This window comes from Pseudorca crassidens, chromosome 14 (genome assembly GCF_039906515.1).
Source record: "Pseudorca crassidens isolate mPseCra1 chromosome 14, mPseCra1.hap1, whole genome shotgun sequence".
NCBI classification, from domain to species: domain Eukaryota; kingdom Metazoa; phylum Chordata; class Mammalia; order Artiodactyla; family Delphinidae; genus Pseudorca; species Pseudorca crassidens.
This window is the reverse complement of record NC_090309.1, coordinates 15,584,520-15,604,414: the sequence shown is the minus strand read 5'-3', so window position 1 is coordinate 15,604,414 and position 19,895 is coordinate 15,584,520. Positions and strand designations below refer to the sequence as shown.

At 40.3% G+C, this 19,895-nt stretch overlaps 1 protein-coding gene across 1 annotated transcript in view; it reads left to right on the top strand.

Annotated features, from left to right (window-relative positions):
* DNAH6 (dynein axonemal heavy chain 6) overlaps nucleotides 1-19,895 on the top strand; it is a 291,954-nt gene that overhangs the window by 177,532 nt on the left and 94,527 nt on the right. The window contains exons 46-52 of the mRNA XM_067703886.1: nucleotides 5,561-5,792; nucleotides 9,700-9,852; nucleotides 11,165-11,305; nucleotides 13,780-14,022; nucleotides 15,556-15,723; nucleotides 16,173-16,408; nucleotides 18,612-18,873. Of these exons, the coding sequence (XP_067559987.1) occupies nucleotides 5,561-5,792; nucleotides 9,700-9,852; nucleotides 11,165-11,305; nucleotides 13,780-14,022; nucleotides 15,556-15,723; nucleotides 16,173-16,408; nucleotides 18,612-18,873 (1,435 nt within the window). The remainder of the gene's footprint in view (nucleotides 1-5,560; nucleotides 5,793-9,699; nucleotides 9,853-11,164; nucleotides 11,306-13,779; nucleotides 14,023-15,555; nucleotides 15,724-16,172; nucleotides 16,409-18,611; nucleotides 18,874-19,895) is intronic.

Below are 19,895 nucleotides of genomic sequence, written 5' to 3'. Positions count from 1 at the left end.
CTTTATAACTTTTCGATGTTTCACTTAAAATGTGATACCCAGATTTGATATAGTATTCTGTGGAATAAGCAGTGCAAAATGTGTGTGAGGACAGGATTTCCCATGGTCTACTACCATGGCAAGATTTTAATTGCTTTGTTTGTTTCTCTTGTCAACTGTATTTTAGTGTTGGACCTTGTTAAGACTGACAGATCTCCAGGATTTTTTTCCATAACCATAAGCAAACCAAGTCTTTTGCCCTTCCTATACTTCTGCTATTTAATTAACTCTAATTCAAGGATTTATGTTCATCACAGCTCAAGTGCTGTAACACAAAATAGTTTGTCATTGGGTTGTCAGGATACCACTTGCTTCCCATCTGTCCCCCTGCCAATATACCCACACACTAACTCCTAACAAGTTTTATTCCCATAGCTCAAGCAAGCCCTAAGCCTGAAAGAAAAAAGAAAAGAAAAGAATGGCAGAACTCTGGTCTGAGAAACTTCCTGAAGAATAGACCAGATGATAGGCAAAGTCGGCTTAATTATATTTATACTCTCTCTTTCTTTTGTGAAAGGGAATCACCAGGCTACTCAAGGTTTGCTTAAAATATTACAGAAGGAAATTAAAAACCATTTGTAAAATGGGGGAGATTTAGTTTTCCTGCAAAAAGGACCACCATGTAAGTAACTATGTAGACGTGTTCTCTTTTTTTCTAGAGAGGAATTTCTACTTGTCGTAAGTAAGAGCTCTCAAACACCTACTGCTGATTAGCAATTGGAAAGGACTTCCATTATGAACAAGAGTTTTGGGAAAATCACTAAATATTCAGCAATATAGCTGATACTACATTTCCATTTGTTAACATTCTAGGTTCTTGTTTTGTTTTTGTTGCATAGGATAACTGAATAAAAGCCTTCCCAACTCAGAAAAAATTAAAATTTACTTCAGAGCCTGTGCTTTCGAAGAGCAGTTTGCACCAAGCTGTTTACCTATTACATACCCCCAAAGTTGTCACCATACTGCAAGGATGGTCAAATGGATCTCTCTGTTAAAATAAAGTTACTAATTAGGAGAGCCATCTCTTGCCTACTACAGCAGAGAAAATGTAACTTTGGAGGATTCTCAATGGAGGGAGTTTTTTATCCATTGATATGTAAGTTGACAGAAAAGATAACACTGGGAAGCAGAAAGGACAAGTAATTTGTTTCAAATAATCTCAGATGGAAAAAACAAATTACTATAATGTAAATGAAACAAGGGAAGAGTAACATATAAAGTGCAAGATATTTATGATATTCAATATTTTCATCCACTATAGAGCCCTTGTGCATTATGGGAAGAAATAACAAAACATTATTACATATCCATTCAGCCCTCAATTTTATACTCTCAGAGGTAGCTGAGGAGGTATAAGCAAATGATCTGAAGTGTCGTCTGTTAGATGTGCATTGTGATAGAGATATAGCAGTGGCAATAGTACCTGTGGGTCTTAGTTGTTTTAGGGGAGGAGTTAGCAAAGGATCTGTCAAATGAAAAAAAAGAAAAAAATGCCCAATGTAAGGGTTATGAGTTAAGTTTTATTTGGGGGAAAATGAGGACTATAGCCCAGAAAACAGCCTCTCAGGTAGCTACGAGGAACTGCTCCAGAGAGGTAGGGGCGAGGTGATTTTGGTGAAGGGGGTACGTGCAGTCAAGCACACATTTTGGCAGAAGGTTGCTGCTAGTCACAAGGAACAGATGTCTCCATTAACGATTTTAGTGCTTTTCTAGATATGAGAAGATGCAAGAAATTGAGTTCATAAAATCTCCTGAAAATAGATATCTGAAGATCTGTTCTGCCAGTTTTTCCCAGAGCACAGAGTTCCTCATTCCTCATCTCCACCCTGAACTCCTTTCAGGGTGTGCTGAAGGTCAGAGACTGCAGTGGTTAGTGACTTCATTCTTGTAGAACCAGGTGGCAAGTGAGTTTTTAGTTGGCAGGTCCTAGGGAAAGGAGCTACAACCTTCTTTCATAAAGGGCCAGATGGTAAATATTTTAGGCTCTGCCACAGACCCCGTCACAACTACTCAACTCTGCCATTGTAACACAAAAGCAACCACCGCCACTCAGTGAATAAATGAGCACAGCTGTGCTCCAATAAAACTTCATTTATGGACACTCATGTTGGAATGTCATGTGATAATGTCACATATCATAAAATATTACTCTTTTGATTTTTTGTCAACCATTTAAAAATCTAAACACCACTCTTAGCTCATAGGCCATAAAAAATTTTTTTTAATTTTTTTGAAAAACCTATCTTTGGGTTAAGTTTTGGTCCATAGGCCATCTTTTGCTCACTCCTGTTCTAGACAAAGCAGTGTTATCAAGACTTTCTGGGCAGTGAAACAGCACACTCACCGTAAGGGCAGGAGAGAGTGTGAAGCTGTAGAAGACCAATCTGAAAGTTTAATACTATTTCAGAAGATACTGAATAATGACCTAGGAGTCTGTGCTTTGTCCCAGAGGAGCATTTTCCAATCAGTCCTTGTAGGCTCCCCATTCTAAGCTCATACTACACAGCTCCTATGCCCTGCCACCAAAGCTGATGGCACATAAGAACTATTTAACCACTGTCGTCTAATTCACAGTTTTTAAGGTCTTTAGAAGTTGATTACTTCAATATAGGTGATTTGGTGATAGTGTACTGAATTTCAGAGGTAGTTAGAATGAGAAATCACATGTTTATTTCCTTTTTTCATAAACGTAATTTTACTTATAAAAATGCCTATTACCAAGATCTTTTTAATGATAGAACTACTACATAAGGAAGACATCTTTATATTTCCTACAAGGAAGAAATAGATCTACTTTGTTTTCTTTAAAAAAAAATAGTGATTACTTTTTCTGATTATATACTAAATACACTTATTGCGGAAAATTTACAAAAACATTGTTCATAATTCCACCTCCTCACCTAGAGACAGTCACTTAAAATTGTATGGTGCTTTCAAATATATTTATAAGCATATATAATTTTTTTACAAAATTCAATTATGGCACATAGAGTTAGACATTATGCCTTTAACACATTTCATTTACCTCCACAAGCCTATATAATTAAATATTATTTTAAAGCATGGCTTTAACAACCACATTTATGCCATCCTAACTTATTTTCTAACTTATTTTAATGCAACCTCTTTTTTGTTTCATGGCTTTTCTCTCTCTCTCATGATCTGAAAGGATTCTATTTGCAGCTAGCATTAAGGTTTGTTTTTTAATATTGTCAATATGATAACAAAACCATGAAAAGAACTAAATATCCATCAGTAGGGAACCGATTAAATAAATTATGATATATCTATTGCTGTATTCACTAGCATGAGAATGTCCATAAAGCATTATTTAGCAAAACAGTCACAAAACAAAATGTGGTGTAGAGATTAATTCCATTTTTGTAAACACACACATACAAGTCAACAGACATAAATTTATTTATGAAGCACCTACCGTGTGCTACACACTGTTCCCATAGAGAGCAGGACAGCATCCAGGCCCTCATGATAGAGCTTACAAGTGGTAAAGTGTTAGCAGTGTTTTTTTCCCATCAGTTACAATGATCATGTTTTTCTTTCTTAATTAAAAAAGTAATAAAACCATTATCCTTTTCAAATATTTGAACTTTGTTTTTTCCAATTATCAGCATCATGAATTAAAAATAGAGTAGATGACAGATACCTTCCTATTAAAAAAAAGAGAGAGAGAGATTGAGAGAGAGAAATTAAACCTGCTTTTACATTTCTCCCATGATTTCTTAGTTTCTGATGACCCAATCTGAGATTTTCGGTGATAATTTTTTAAAAAGAATTTTTTTACATTTGCATCTTCTTTTTAATGTGAGTTTATTGACATTACCATTACCTTTTTTTATATATAAATTTATTTATTTTTGGCTGCATTGTGTCTTCGTTGCTTCAGGTGGGCTTTCTCTAGTTGTGGTGAGTGGAGCCACTCTTTGTTGCAGTGTGCAGGCTTCTCACTGCGGTGGCCTCTCCCACTGCCGAGCACGGGCTCCAGCCACGCGGGCTTCAGTAGTTGTGGCTCGCGGGCTCCAGAGTGCAGGGTCAGTAGCTGTGGCGCACAGGCTTCATTGCTCTGCAGCATGTGGGATCTTCCCAGACCAGGTCTCAAACCCGTGTCCCCTGCATTGGCAGGCAGATTCTTAACCACTGCGCCACCAGGGAAGCCCTACCATTACCTTTTTATCTTAACAACAGTATATGAACTTGACTCTCATACAAACTGCTCACTTTTATACTGACATCCCTTCCCCCTTTTTCTTGAGTTTCTGAATTTTATTCATACTTCTCTGTATACCTCCAAGGACTCTTTTAGGAAGGATTTGCAGGTGGTTTACTCTCTGAGAAATAACTTGATAGCTTTCCCTCTTAACCATTGTGGAATGTCATCTTGTAAAAGAGATGCCTGAGGCCAGCCTAAAATTATTTGTCCCTTTGGGAGTAATCTATTATATCTATTTTTCAGATGCTCACAAATTTTCAATTATGTCTAAAATATAGATTTCTCTTTCATACTTTGATTCACATATGCATGCAGGCATACATTCACCTACACACACACACATAGTTTATTTTATATTTATAGATCTCCTAGAAAACATTTAGTGTTTTGCTTGTCTTCTTTGACTTTCTTTCCTGACACTGAGTGACTTGCTCAGATCTAGGGGCTCAGCTCTAGGGGTTTCTTCTGTTATTTCAGCTCTCTCCCCTCTTATTTCTCCTACAGTTCCTATTGTGTGGCCTCTGGGATTCAATTTGTTTCTCCTGTTTACCTTCCATTTTCTCTCTTGTCATTTTTAATATCATTATCTTTTTTTCTCTGAGGCCTGGCTAACTTCCTTGTGTTTGCCTTCTACTTCACCTATTCAATTTTCCACAGTATCCTATTCGTGAGGCCCATCTTCCACTGAGGTTTGCAATTTGGTAGTCAGACTTTCCATCAACAATCAATTTTTCCTACACTTGGATTTTTTTCCCCTTTCTGAGTGCTCACTCTAGTATCATGATTGCAATTTTTTATAAATTCTTATTGTTAACATGAATCAGAAATTTTCTAAAATTTTGTTGATATAGTAAATCCATTTCAGGTTATTCCTGTTGATGTTTTCTGAGCTGCAGTCTCCTCTCCTACATTCAGTGATTTTTCTCTTGCTCATCCTTAGAAATAGAGACCTGCTTGCCCATATAATGGTTAATATAAGTAGTGGCCTAGAGCAGCCAGGCTCCTTAACAAAATCCTTCACGCTTTGAAGAAGGGAGAGGAGATTTTTACCTTACTGTATTTGCGTGACCAAGGCCAACAGCCTATAGGAAATGGGGGAGAGATGGATATAAGGAAACCAGTGGTGCTTTTCTCCCAACCATGAACGTCAGACATACCCTGCTCTTCCCTGTGGCCTTTGGCTGGGGGATGACCCTCCAGAGGCCACCAACCTTCCACACTGGGGCAGGCCCTCTGAGCAGAAGCCTTGTCTGTACACTTGAAATAAACCTTTGTCTGCTTTGTCTCCTGCAGGATCGCCCGCATGATTCGTCAGGAAAGAGGCAACGCCCTGCTGGTTGGAGTGGGAGGCACAGGAAAGCAGTCTCTTACAAGACTTGCAGCTCACATATGTGGTTACAAATGTTTGCAGATTGAATTGAGCCGGGGGTATAATTATGACTGTTTTCATGAAGACCTGAGGAAGCTGTACAAACTGGCTGGTGTAGAAGACAGGAATATGGTTTTCCTCTTCACGGACACCCAGGTACGTATCTAAATAGCCAAAGAGCAAGAACAGGAAAAGGACAAGTGTTACAATCACGTGTGTGAGCTTCAAATAGTTTTTAGGATGTAGTTCAGGGAATCATTCCCTCTAATAACAGAGTTCTTGGGCCTTATGAAAGACTTTAACGATACACTTTTACTTCTTTTACCAACTATTGCTTCCCCCTTTAAATTCTAAGTAAGTAAATGTGATCAGAGGTTAAGAGGGCGAGAAAGGACTTAACTTTTCTTGGAGGGAAAGGGCATAGAAAACAGAGGTAATAAACTATTCCTGTAGAAATAAATATAAGAAAGTAATTCCCTAAGTGAAATCAATTAGGGAAACATGCTTCACTCAAGAAAAGGAAAAAATGATGGATATGTTTTGGTTAAATTAAATTTAAAATTAAAATAAGATTACATCTATGTCTACAACAAATTTAACTGATCCTGAATTTATTCCATAATAGAGGATTGTCTACAGTGATTACACTTTTAATGTTAGGGAAAATAAACATTTATAGAAATCAGCCAAGGAATTAAAAAGTGATAAATCTGGTGCATAAATACTTTAAAATTCATTTTAATTTTGAAAACACTATAAAATGACTAAGTACGAATAAGGTGGGAAAATTGTTTTCAACATCTGTGACAAGCAGTGACCTTATATCTGAGTATGTAAATATTTTTTACGAATGAGAAAAGACCCACAGCTGAGTGTGTGGCCACTGTGTCCTGAGCCGAAGTCACATAACCTCCCCATACCACATGCCCCCGTATTCGGTGCCCTGCCCCACTAGACCTGGCGTCTAGTGCCCCAGCGTGCCCCCACCCACTGCTGAAAGTCTCCCTTACCGAAGTCAGCCCATAAAGTCTGGAAGAGGTGACTGCATCTTCAAATGGGCAGACATCTATGTAAGTCTACAGGGATTGTGAAGAATCAGGGAACCGTGACTCCACAGTAAACCTCCAATAACCGGCCCCAAGAAAGGGAGATCCACAAATTGCCCCACAAAGAATTCGGAATAATTGTTCTAAAGATGCTCAGAGAGCTACAAGAGAACACATACACAATTTCGTGACACCAGGAAAATAGTGCAAGAACAAAGTGACAGCAAGTGACATCGCCAAGATGGTGACATAGGTCAGTCCCGACTTTGCTCCCCCTCACAGGGACACCTAACAGTTATTCACGGATGAGACACGGAGAAAATCCTAGAACCTGGAGGGTGAGGCTGAAGCACACCCCTGCACCACAGAGACCAAGAAAGTCCACGTTAGAAGAGTAAGAGGAGCAGCGACACACTGACCACGTTGCCCTCCTCCCAGGCCAGCACAGCACCACATCAAGAGGTCTCCTCTGAGCCTGGGGTCTCTCCAGTGGGAAGAAAGAGCCCAGGGTGGACATCCAGCTCCCGCAGTGTTCTGGGTAGCGTCTTGGGAGTTTCACTCCAGTTTCCAATCACAGGGATGGTGGAGGAATCTGCAGCACTTGACCTCTGGGAATCTGATTGTGACGGAGAAGGCGTAAGGATGTAACAACCAGCACTCAGATCATGACAAAACAAGTTCTTACCCAAGCGCCCAAGAGTGGTCCAAGCCAGCAGCTTTGCTCATCCGCAGAGCCAGTCTGATCAGGGAACTCAGCTGGGTGCAGGTCTGCCTGATTCGAGGTCCTCAAACGAAGAGCCTTGCCAGCCCTGGAGCCTGGTCCGGTCCCCCCACCCACCCAGTCATACCCTGCTCACTGCTGAGTGTAGCTCCTGGCTCCACCCAGCCAGAAAGCCTGGCCAGAACACCTGGAAAGCTGTGTAGCCCAGCAACGCTCAAGAGGAGAGTATGGCAGACAGAGTAGATGGCCCACAGGGCAAAGCCAGTGGAGTGACACTGCCCAGCCATGGAACTTGGGGTGAAGATCAGCTTGAGTCCAGACCACAAACAAAGAGCCTTTCCAGACTTGAAGCCAGTTTCCTGCTCCTCCCAGGCAAGGCAGCTAATTCACAGTCCCATCTACTGCTTAGTTCCCAGCCCCTCCAAGCAGAAAGCTTGACCAGAAACACCTAGGAAGATATTTGGAACCAGCTCTCCTTCTCCACCTCAGCAAGGGAGCTAATTCATAACAGTGCCCAATGGTGAGTGTACCTCCCTGCCACGCCCCACCCCACCAGACCACAAAAAGCCTTTTTGGGCTTGGAACCCATTCTCCCACTCTGCCAGGGCAGGGAAGCTAATTCATAGCCCCACCTACCGCTAAGTATAGTACCCAGCCCCAACAGTCTAGGAAACATGATAAGAGAACCCAGGCAATCACAGAGCTCATCCTATAGCCTTGCTCATTTAAAACCAAGTCAGAAGTCCTGTCCAACTGTTCTCAGCCAGTTGCATCACCCATGACCTCAGAGCTCAGGCATTATCCCTACCCTAAAATAGACATTGATAGCAAGTCCCACCTGCTCAAAGATATTACCAGTTGATATGTCCAGAAACCCAAACTGAGCTGACTGGTGAAGAACAATCTCTGCCAAAGTGAACCAGTAAAGTCTGGAAGAGAAGATCACTTACTCAAATGTGCAGATGACAATGTAAGGAATCAAGGATCATGAATAATCGGGTAAACATGTTACCACCAAAGGAAACTAATAAAGCCCCAATAACTGACCCTAAAGAAGGGAAGATCTGTGAATTGTCAGACAAAGATTCAAATTAATCCTCTTAAAAAATTTAGTGAACTACAAAAACACACAGATGGACAACTAAATGAAATTAGGAAAACAATGCATAAACAAATGAGAAGTTCAACAGAGAAATAGAAACAATTTTTTTAAAAAACCAAACAGAAATCTTAGAGCTGAAAAATACAATGACTGAACTGAGGAATTCAATAGAGAGCTTCAAAAGGATTCAACCATGTGGAAGAAAGAATCAGTGACCTAGAAGACAGGACATTTAAAATTATCCAGTCAGAAGCATAAAAAGAAAGAAAAAGAGTGAAGAAAACCTATGGAACTGATGGGACACAATCAAAACAAACAATATCCACATTGTGGGAATTTCAGAAGAAGAGAAAGAGAAATGGACAGAAAGTATATATTGTATATGGTATGAGAATGTAGTCCAATTCCTTATGGATGTAGCTGTCTAGTTTTCCCAGCACCATTTATTGAAGAGACTGTCTTTTCCCCATTGTATATTCTTACCTCCTTTGTGTAGATTAATTGCCCATAGAAGTGTGTGTTTTATTTCTGGGCTCTCTATTCTGTTCCATTGATCTATGAGTCTGTTTTTGTTCCAATACCATACTATTTGAATACTGTAGCTTTCTAGTATAGTTTGACCTCAGGGAGCATGATACCTCCAGCTTTGTTCCTCTTTCTCAAGATGAGTTTGGCTATTCAGGATCTTTTTATTTTCATAGAAATTTTAAAAACAAGCTCTGTTTGGTTCTTCTTTATATCTTCTCTTTGTTAGACTTCTTACTGTGTTCATCCAGTCTTCCCTCTAGTTCACGAGGATCTTTACGGTCATTACCTTGAACTCTTTATCAGGTAGATTACTTATCTCCACTTTGCTTAGTTCTTCTTCTGAGGTTTTATCTTGTTCCTTCATTTGGAACATATTCCTCTGTTGCCTCATTTTGCCTAATTCTCTGTTTATATTTCTATGTGTTAAGTAGGTCACTCTCATTGATAGTTGATCTGTAAATAGTTGTAATTTTGGTGTGCCGTGGGAGGAGGTAAGCTCAGGGTCATTCTACTTTAACATCTTGGCCACTCCCCCAGGGTCATCTTCTCTTAAAGATAAAATTAACTCAGTGTGAATTTTAGATCATATATTTGCTTTGTAATATACAGGCAGTAAATGTAAAATGGTTGAATAAGGTATAATGACCACTCTGCTTTCTTCTACAGATTGTAGTAGAAGAGTTTCTAGAAGATATAAATAACATCCTGAACTCAGGTGAAGTGCCGAATTTATTTGAAAAGGATGAACTGGAGCAGGTTTTAGCAGCCACCAGACCAAGAGTGAAAGAAGCAGGAATTTCTGAGGGGAATAGAGATGAGGTAGGACATGTCAGAATGGTAAGAAGGTTTTGGAAAACAAAAAGTTGTCTTAGCCTTTTTCCAGTGGTCCACAAATCCCCTTAAGCAGTCCATGGATAGAATTTTTTCAATATAATTTGTTTCCTTTGTAATCCTATGTATTTTATTTCCTACATTTAAAGCATTGGTTCATCAGGTTTCCAGAAACTGTTATGGAAAGCAGAAAACAGAAACCCTACTACCGCATGGAGATCATAGATCTGTCCAAACTGGAAAGCTTCTCTTATCCTTCTTAAACACAAATTTATTTCACACACACCCAGTGCCCTGCTTAAGGAGTTCAGTACTTTTGACTGCCTTTCCTATTGGCAAGATTATGAAATGCATTCTCCCTCTCTGTCAAACTCTCTCTCTCTCTCTCTCTAACACACACACACACACACACACACACACACAGACACACACACACACACAACACAGCTGCTGTCCAGATCCATTTCTCCAACACCGTGCTACACTCTGTAAGCAGCTATTTGTCTAGCCCAGGCCTTTCTCTTCTTTCTGCACCTTATCTAACTTTTTGGGCCAGTCTTTCTCATATCCTCTCTTCCGTGTCCTTTCATGAGAATTCCCTCCCCTGCTAGGTCAGGACTTATAGGTACAGACAGCCAATGTAAGCAGAAATGGCTTTATTCGAGGGACACAACCATTGGGAAGGCTAAAGAAAGGGATTCCAGGCTGAATTCCTTGGAACGATTATGAAATGACACTGTAGAAGTCAACAGTCAAGGACACTGCTGCCTCTGCCACAACCGTTCTGCTGATCCAGGAGACCTCTAACCAATCAGTGTGCTACTGCTTCAGCTGCCAGCTCCAAAGTCATGTGTCCCCCACCACGTTGGGAGCAGCTGAAGTAAGGAGCCACATCCAGAGATGGTGACCCCAGGTCCATGCCATTTCTGCCAGGCTCTGTACCTGCAAAAATAGTTGCCCTGTACCCTGTCTCTTTCTCCCAATGGTCTCCTACCCCAAGGCAAAGCCTTGTGTGACTACCTCTCTCCACTTTATTCAAGGGGTCTCCTTAAATCCACTGATGAAGAGGACCTACGTCACATGCTAAACCCAAGTTGCAACAGCGTCTGCAAAACGTCATTTAATCTTTCCAGTCTGCATGAGAAAAAGGGGTTGGAATGGGATGTTAAAACAATTCATACATCCACTATGCTAACATTTTTTTAATTTGATATTGGTAGAGTCAGATGCATTAGCCAACACTTATTTTCATAGTTGGTTCAGCCTTATTCTAAATTGAAAATGTCTTTCTTTTTGTCAGGTGTTTCAATACTTTATCAGCAGAGTCCGTCAGAAGCTGCACATTGTTCTCTGCATGAGCCCCGTTGGGGAGGCCTTTCGGTCCCGATGCCGGATGTTTCCATCCCTTGTGAACTGCTGCACCATTGATTGGTTTGTCCAGGTCGGTGACATCACAGGATATCTCTTTGAGAAGTAGGACTCGCTTGATTTTTTTTTTTTTTTTTTTTTTTTTTTTTTTTTTTTGCGGTATGCGGACCTCTCACTGCTGTGACCTCTCCCGTTGCGGAGCACAGGCTCCGGACGCGCAGGCTCAGCGGCCATGGCTCACGGGCCCAGCCGCTCCGCGGCATGTGGGATCTTCCCAGACCGCGGCACGAACTCGCGTCCCCTGCATCGTCAGGCGGACTCTCAACCACTGCGCCACCAGGGAAGACCCGATTTTATTTTTTTAATGAAATATAATTGATTTATAATGTTTCAGGTGTACAGCAAAGTGATTCAGTTACATATATATTCAATTGTATATATATGTGTGTATATATATATGTTTCAGATTATTTTCCATTGTAGGTTATTAAAAGATATTGAATACAGTTCCCAGTGCTATACAGTAGGAACTTGTTGCTTATCTGTTTTATATATAATAGTGTGTATCTGTTACTCCCAAATTTCCAATTTATCCCTCCCCCTACCTTTCCCCTTTGATAACCATAAGTTTGTTTTCTATGTCTGTGAGTCTATTTCTGTTTGTAAATAAGTTCATTTGTATCATTTTTTAGACTCCACATATAAGTGATATCATATGATATTTGTCTTTCTCTGTCTGACTTCACTTAGTATGATAATCTCTAGATCCATCCACATTGCTGCATATGGCATTATTTCATTCTTTTTTATGGCTGAGTAGTACTCCACTATATCTATCTATATCTATATCTATATCTATATCTATACCCATTACATCATTTTTTTTTTTTTCGGTTCGCGGGCCTCTCACTGCTGCAGCCTCTCCCATTGCAGAGCACAGGCTCCGGACGCACAGGCTCAGCAGCCATGGCTTACCGGCCCAGCCACTCCACAGCATGTGGGATCTTCCCATACCAGGGCACGAACCCGTGTCCCCTGCATTGGCAGGTGGACTCTTAACCACTGCACAACCAGGGAAGCCCCATTACATCTTCTTTATGCATTCATCTTTCGATGGACATTTAGGTCTCTCTTCCATGTCTTGGCTATGGTAAATAGTGTTGCTATGAACATAGGGGTGCATGTGTCTTTTTGTATTAGAGTTTTTGTCTTTTCCGGGTATATGTCTGAACTTGCTTGATTTTAAAGTGGTAACACATTGTCCAATAACTCCTCAAGGGTACTTACATTAGAGCTTCAAAGCCCACTAGGGATTTACTCATGTGCAAGGGATGATAATGACAATCATTGAACAAAGGCAGAATGGAATTTATAAAGAAGAGAAGACTATTAAATTTACCAGTGTAGAGTTACCATTGATCTTGACAAGAGCTGTTCCGGTGGAGTGATGGGGTAGAAGGTTCAAGAGAGAAGAAAGGAGGGGAATCGGAGACAACTCTTTCAAGGAGTTTTCCACAAAGGAACACTATGAGATGGGTAATAGCTAGAGGGATATGTGAGGTCAAGAGAGAAGTATTTTTTCAAGTGGAGAACACAAACAACACACGTGTGCTGATGGAAATGATTCAGAAAAGAGAATTATATTGATGGTGCAGCAGAGTTAGGCATTGTTGGACCAGTGTCAATGAATAGGCAAGAAGGGATGTGATGGCTTCACCTGTGAAGGGGCTGACATGGGCAGGGAGCACGCACAGCTCACCCCAGAGTGTAAGCCCACAGATGCAAGTAGAGGGGAAGACGTGGGGGTGAAAATTCATTGAAGTTCTGTTTGCATTGCTTCTATTTTTTTTTTAGTGATGTGGGGAGCAAGGTCATGAACTGAGAATGAAGAGGAAAGAGGAAGTGTTAGCAGTCTGAGGAAGTAACATAGGGTGTGAAATACTCAGGAGGATACAGGAGTGACGGATGAGACGATGTAGAAGCATTTCTGGGCTGAGCTAAGAACCCGCTTGAGCTAGTTGCCATGAATTGACAGCGAGGCCAGTCAGCACAGCTGTGGGGGGTTTTCTCCAGCCGTGCTACCTGCACAGTTGCAGGTGTGGGGTAACAGAGAGTTGCACTTGACTGAGCAGAGAGACAAGAGAGGAGCAAAGGAGTTGAGGTGAACAGGACAGTGATTATAACCGTGAACCTGGCACTCTAACTGTATAATAAACGGAGAGAGGACATGAGGTCCTCATAATGGATGTGATTTTATTCATACAATTATGCTAAAAACACCCACGTTTATTCAATCAATCAAATAGTTTTTGAACAACTTCTGTGTACCAGACACTGTGCTGGGGTCAGCAAATGCAGACCCAGGACCTCCCTCAAATGAGCACAGCCATTCAATTCATGAAACATCATGGACACAAGTAGGAGTTAACAAGCTAAAAGGCGGGACAAGGCGAAAAAGACTTTCAGAGAAATGCATTTTTCTTCATAGTTAAACTGTGTATTATGGAAATAAGCAACAGACTTTCCAAATCATATCTTTATTTACAGTGGCCCAAAGAAGCACTTCTTTCTGTATCAAAGACGTTTTTCTCAAATGTTGATGCTGTAAATGAAGAACTGAAAGAAAAGCTCTCCCTCATGTGTGTGAATGTCCACTTGAGTGTCTCCAGTATGGCGGAACGCTATTACACAGAGCTCCGGAGACGGTACTACACAACGCCCACCTCCTACTTGGAACTCATCAATCTCTACTTGTCTATGCTGAGTGAAAAAAAGAAGAAGTTAGTCTCAGTAAGTTTAATATTATTAACTTAAAAAAAAAACTTCTTTTTTTGCTTGGACTCAAAACTTTTGCCAGAATGAGTGGAAGATCTATGTTCCATCTTGCCTACTGGACCTCTCTCCATCCCATACATGCCCTTGAAAACCTACAATATGACCCAAAAGTGTCTCATGCTGTCAGTCCAAAGGCCTTCCCCTTCTTTGATATTTAGATTTTTTTTTTTTTTTTTTTTTTTTTGTGGTACGTGGGCCTCTCACTGTTGTGGCCTCTCCTATCGCGGAGCACAGGCTCCGGACACACAGGCTCAGCAGCCATGGCTCACAGGTCTAGCCGCTCCGCAGCATGTGGGATCTTCCCGGACCAGGGCACGAACCCGTGTCCCCTGCATCGGCAGGCGGACTCTCAACCACTGCGCCACCAGGGAAGCCCTGATATTTAGATTTTGTCTTCTATCATTACATAAGGGTCCTTGACTCAGGAGCATGATATGGACATTGCAACAGAATTAAAGTTAAGCAGAGAACTAGTCACCTCTGCAATGTTTAGTAAGAAGGAGAACTTTTTGTTAAATAATAGAGATGGGGGTTTGGTGGTCTAACGTGTCAGTGGTTACCATTAAGAGCAAGGACTTCGGTGTCAGGCAGACCAGGTAGCACCTCTGCTCTACCTCTTTCTTCCTGTACAACCTTGAGCATGTTTTGTAACTGTTCCAATCTTAGTAGAAAATAAAGTTTTAAAAAAATATGTATCTACCTCTTGGATTGTTGTAGAATTTAAATAAGATATGATTTGTGAAGTGCTTGGAATATGACCTAACACAGATGAGGTGCTCAGAAAATAGTGGCTACTGTCATCATCAGGCTATTAACGTGACCTAAAATTTTCAACATTTTAAATAGTAAAAATGGAAGCATTTACCATTTAGATATTTTAAATGTCTTTCAGAGGATTTTTACCTGGTAAATGTATGCCTAGTAAAATAACGTGACACATATTTTTGAAACATGACAATTTGAACCACGTTTTCTGTCTCACCCTCAAAAAACAGTTATTCCGAGGTGCCTCCTTTACCAGATACCACTCCTTTGATCCTAGTCAAGAATTTCCTACCACCGGGGAGTAAGGTTTAGATCAGCAACTAGGGCTAAGTACCCAGGACACTATCTCCAGGGGGTCTCAGCCCTGCTGATCCACCCTGAGGAAACAAGCTCCCAGAGCTGTGACTTCCAGGAGTTTCTATTTGAACTCATCCCTCATTCATTCAACATGCCACCAAGCTACCACAGGGAATAAAAATAATACAGTGTGGGCCTTCAGTGACGTCCTACTCCTGTGGCCAGGGGGCATGGATCCAAACCCACTGTGGTGAATATCAGGGCCATTTCCTAGAGTTCTGTTACCTGAAGCTTTCTGTACATTCACAGTGTTAACTATTACAAACCGATTCACCAATTCTGCAGATGTGAAATTCTAGTACATGAGTAAGAGATGCCGGTAAACTTATAATACTCATCATAATAGATATTTTCCTTGTCATCTAGGCACGTGAACGGGTTAAGAATGGTCTCACCAAACTATTAGAAACAAATGTACTAGTAGATGAAATGAAATTAGATCTTTCAGCTTTAGAACCTGTCCTTTTAACAAAGTCACAAGATGTTGAAGCCCTGATGGACAAACTGGCAGTGGATCAAGAAAATGCTGATCAGGTATGCAGCATCACCCGACAGTGGGTGAGAAGGCTTTGACCACCAACTGATCCCTTATATACAATGACAAATGATTGGATTTTTAAATATGTTATGAAAATAATTAAGTGATAGGTCAATTTAGCCATGCTTTTAAGCCTGGCTCTCTCCCTGAGAATGAGTGAACCCAACGAGTGGGACAGAGAGAGTTGTGAGAATAGTACCAGCTGCAAATATAAAGCAGCGAATCTTCTCCTAAGAAGGAACTGTCTGTTCTAATAACTTTGTCTCCATTATTATCAACATGGCATGAGACGGACAAAGGAGAGCATAAAATGCAGTAGAGACAAACTTCTTTCATCATTGATCTAATCCAAAGGGGCAAATGTGACCCACTATGATTGGCTTTGCTTTGAAACATTGAAATTCAAATACTGAGACCACTTAAGCAGTCGTGTTTCAATGGTTAGGTCCGAAGCGTTGTGCAAGAAGATGAAGCGATAGCAAAAGTGAAAGCCGAAGAAACCCAAGCCATAGCTGACGATGCTCAAAGAGATCTTGAAGAAGCTCTCCCTGCACTCGAGGCTGCTAACAAAGCACTGGATTCCTTAGATAAAGCGGATATATCTGAAATCAGAGTTTTCACAAAGCCCCCAGATATGGTCATGACTGTGATGGAAGCCATCTCTATTCTCTTGAATGCCAAGTGAGTACCTCACAATCACCCATTACCAAAATACCTGGTGGAATTTCTTTGCTCCCTTTCTCCATTTTCATTTACATATTTTCATTCTATTCTCCACCCTCTCATCAGTTCGGTCTGTCATTCAACAAATTGATTCCACAAGCATTTTCTTGAACATCTATTTTGCACTAGATGATGGAAAATATAAGTTCTTCCGTACAAGGCACTTACAGTCTAGTAGGGAGAGAGGCATGAAAAATAATTTCAAGACATGTGAGAGTTGCATAGTATTAGGAGTGCCAAGAAAAGAGTGCCTAAGTCCCCCTGCAGAGGTGTGAGCAGGTTTTTTGAGAGACAAAGCTCAGGTGGAGAGTAGACCATGGAGAGAGCTCAGGGATCTTTGATGCTCATGGATTGGGTGGTGCTGGGCAGGAGGGCAGTGATTGAATCATGAACGGTCTTGTATGCTGTGCTAAGCAGTTCAGGTTTCACCTAGAAGATATGCAGTTTTCAAACTTTCTTTAGTAATATAAACTTTTCTTCAATAAAAATTGTGTTATAAGAAACCTTTCCAAGGAAAATTGATCAAAGTGAAGGTAGGGGGCCCAGAGGACTCCCCCGCCAGGCCTCCCTGCTAACCCTCTGGCCAGCACCTCGGTGGGATCTGGGGGCTCTTCAGAGCACAGATGGAGAGCCCTGGCCACAGCGGACTGAGAACCATTGAACATTGTTGACATAATCAGATTTTCATGTGAACCTGGCCAAAGTTCACAAAGAGTGAGTTTGACTGAGAGACAAAACCTGTTCGAAGGTGATTGTAGTGTCCTGGCAAGAGATTTTAAGGATCTAAACCAAGCAAAGGAGATAAAGATGTGAGTGCCTGGGCTGTTTTTGAAGTAAAACTATTATTCCTATAATGCCTTACATTTCTATGACTCTATGATTTTATAATTGTTTCTCTACCAAAACTGTGTTGTATGGAACATTAGTCATCCAACTACTTGTCCCCCCATGAATGGTGGTGCACATAACTACCAATTACTGGGATTATAGTATTGAGATTAAAACTACCCACTTTTGGGGATAACATTTTTAATTAATTTATTTTTATAGAGATATAGTTGACGTACAATATTATGTTAGTTTCGGGTTTGCTACATAGTGATTTGACATTTGCACACATTGTGAAACAATCACCACGATAAGACTAGAAGCCATCTGTGGGATAATATCTTTTCCTTTTTAATTGGACTGGTACTTTAATAGTATTTTTAAAATTTATTATAAGTAACACATAATTGGACAACATTAAAAACACATCTTTGTAACTTCTTTACATTAACTTCAATTTTCTGTCTTGCTTGGAACTAATAATAGTAATAGTAGCAGTAAAACAAACCACATTTTGGGGGGGTAACTAATATAAATGTCATTCTACAAAATTTGAAAGTCAGTTAGATGCAAACAAAATAAATTTTTATAACTGTAGCTCAACCAGTAAATAAGAGCATTTGCAGAAACACCATTTTAAGTATTTTTTAAAAAAACAAACTATACACACTATGAAAGTAAAATTGCATAAATATATGCCTAGAAAACAAAAGTAGTAGCTCGTGGTGCTCTTAAAGCCTAGTAAAATGCTTTCAGTAAATTGTGTTATATTTGCTTTATAATAGGAAAACTCAGAGCAAGTTAAACGTTACATAACTAATAACATAAACAATTGACATAACTCTGTCTGAATTCCATCTAATCATGCCTAAGTGACATATTTTCTTATTTCTTTTTTTTTTTTTTTAATTTTTGGCCACATTGGGTCTTCATTGCTGCACGCAATCTTTTCTCTAGTTGCGGCGAGCCCCCGCACGGGCTTCTCACTGCGGTGGCTTCTCTTGTTGCAGTGCACTGGTTCTAGGCACATGGGCTTCAGTAGCTGTGGCACGTGGGCTCAGTAGCTGTGGCTCACAGGCTCTAGAGCGCAGGCTCAGTAGTGGTGGCACACGGGCTTAGTTGCTCTACAGCATGTGGGATCTTCCCGAACCAGGGCTCAAACCCATGTCCCCTGCATTGGCAGGCGGATTCTTAACCACTGTGCCACCAGAGAAGTTCCTGATTTTTTTTTTAATCTGTGGGATAATATCTTAATGTCCTCAAAGGAATACATTTCTTTTGTTCTTACACTCCCTCATTACAATGCTATTAACTTATCATGTGTATTTTTCAGGCCTGATTGGCCAACAGCAAAGCAACTTCTTGGTGACTCTAACTTCCTGAGAAGACTTTTAGAATATGATAAGGAAAACGTTAAGCCTCAAATCCTGGCAAAGCTTCAAAAGTATATTAATAATCCTGATTTCGTGCCTGAAAAAGTAGAGAAAGTATCCAAAGCATGTAAATCCATGTGCATGTGGGTAAGAGCGATGGATTTGTACTCTCGTGTAGTCAAAGAAGTCGAACCAAAGAGACAGAAACTCCGCGCTGCACAGGTACGTCATCTGTGTTGTGATATTTTGTAGAATCAAAGGCCATGATCATCAATCATTCAAGCTCCCTTTGTGGTGCCGCTGACACCCTACACAATATAGATAGTAATCATGCTCTTGAAAATTAGTTTTTGTTTTAAAAAATAGCTAGCAAAGATTGTTTTTTTCAGAAATGACCTCTGAAATCAGCCCTCTTCCAGCATAAAAGGAAAGTAAGTCCTTAGTATATTCATATCGTCAGGCCTATGGTAATTTTTTACTTTATTTTAGTTCTAGCATCTGATACTCTATGTTTCTATTTGCTAAATACTCCCACACTTGATGAGGTTCTAAAAACCAGCTTAACTACCCACAGTTGGATGTGAGGCCCTAAGCAGAACAAAGAATGATCATTTAGTGGAACAGGTTACCAAAAGAACCACAGCTATAGAGCAGGGGCTGGCAAACATTTTCTGTAAAAATCCAGACAGTAAATATTTTCAGCTTTGCCGGCTCTATGGTCTCTGTTGCGATTACCCAACTCTGCCGTTGCAGCACCAAAACAGCCATCAACAATTCAGACATGAGTTAAGTGTGGTTGTGTTCCAATATAACTTTATTTATGGTCATTGGAAGCCAAATTTCATACAATTATCATGTGTTATGAAATACTATTCTTCTTCTGATTTTTCCCCCCAACCATTTAAAACTGTAAAACGATTCTCAGCTCATAAGCCACACAAAAACAGGCAGTGGGCTAGATTTGGCCTGCAGGTCATAGTTGCAGACCCCTGCTCTAGAGAACTAGTTAGGAAAGATAGTTTTCACTATTGCATGAGTATTTCATTTGTTTTATCATTTAAAGTTAATAGTCCATTTTAGTAACCAATTCATCCTCAAACGCTTGGTACATCTGTTTCTCTAATCCTTCTATGATTTATTTTGTTGGGCTTTGTTTTTGTTTTGTTTTGTTCTGGTTCTGCTTTTATATTTTATTCTCTCATATATGTTTTAACTTTGTATATCATATCACTATCTTTTAGGAC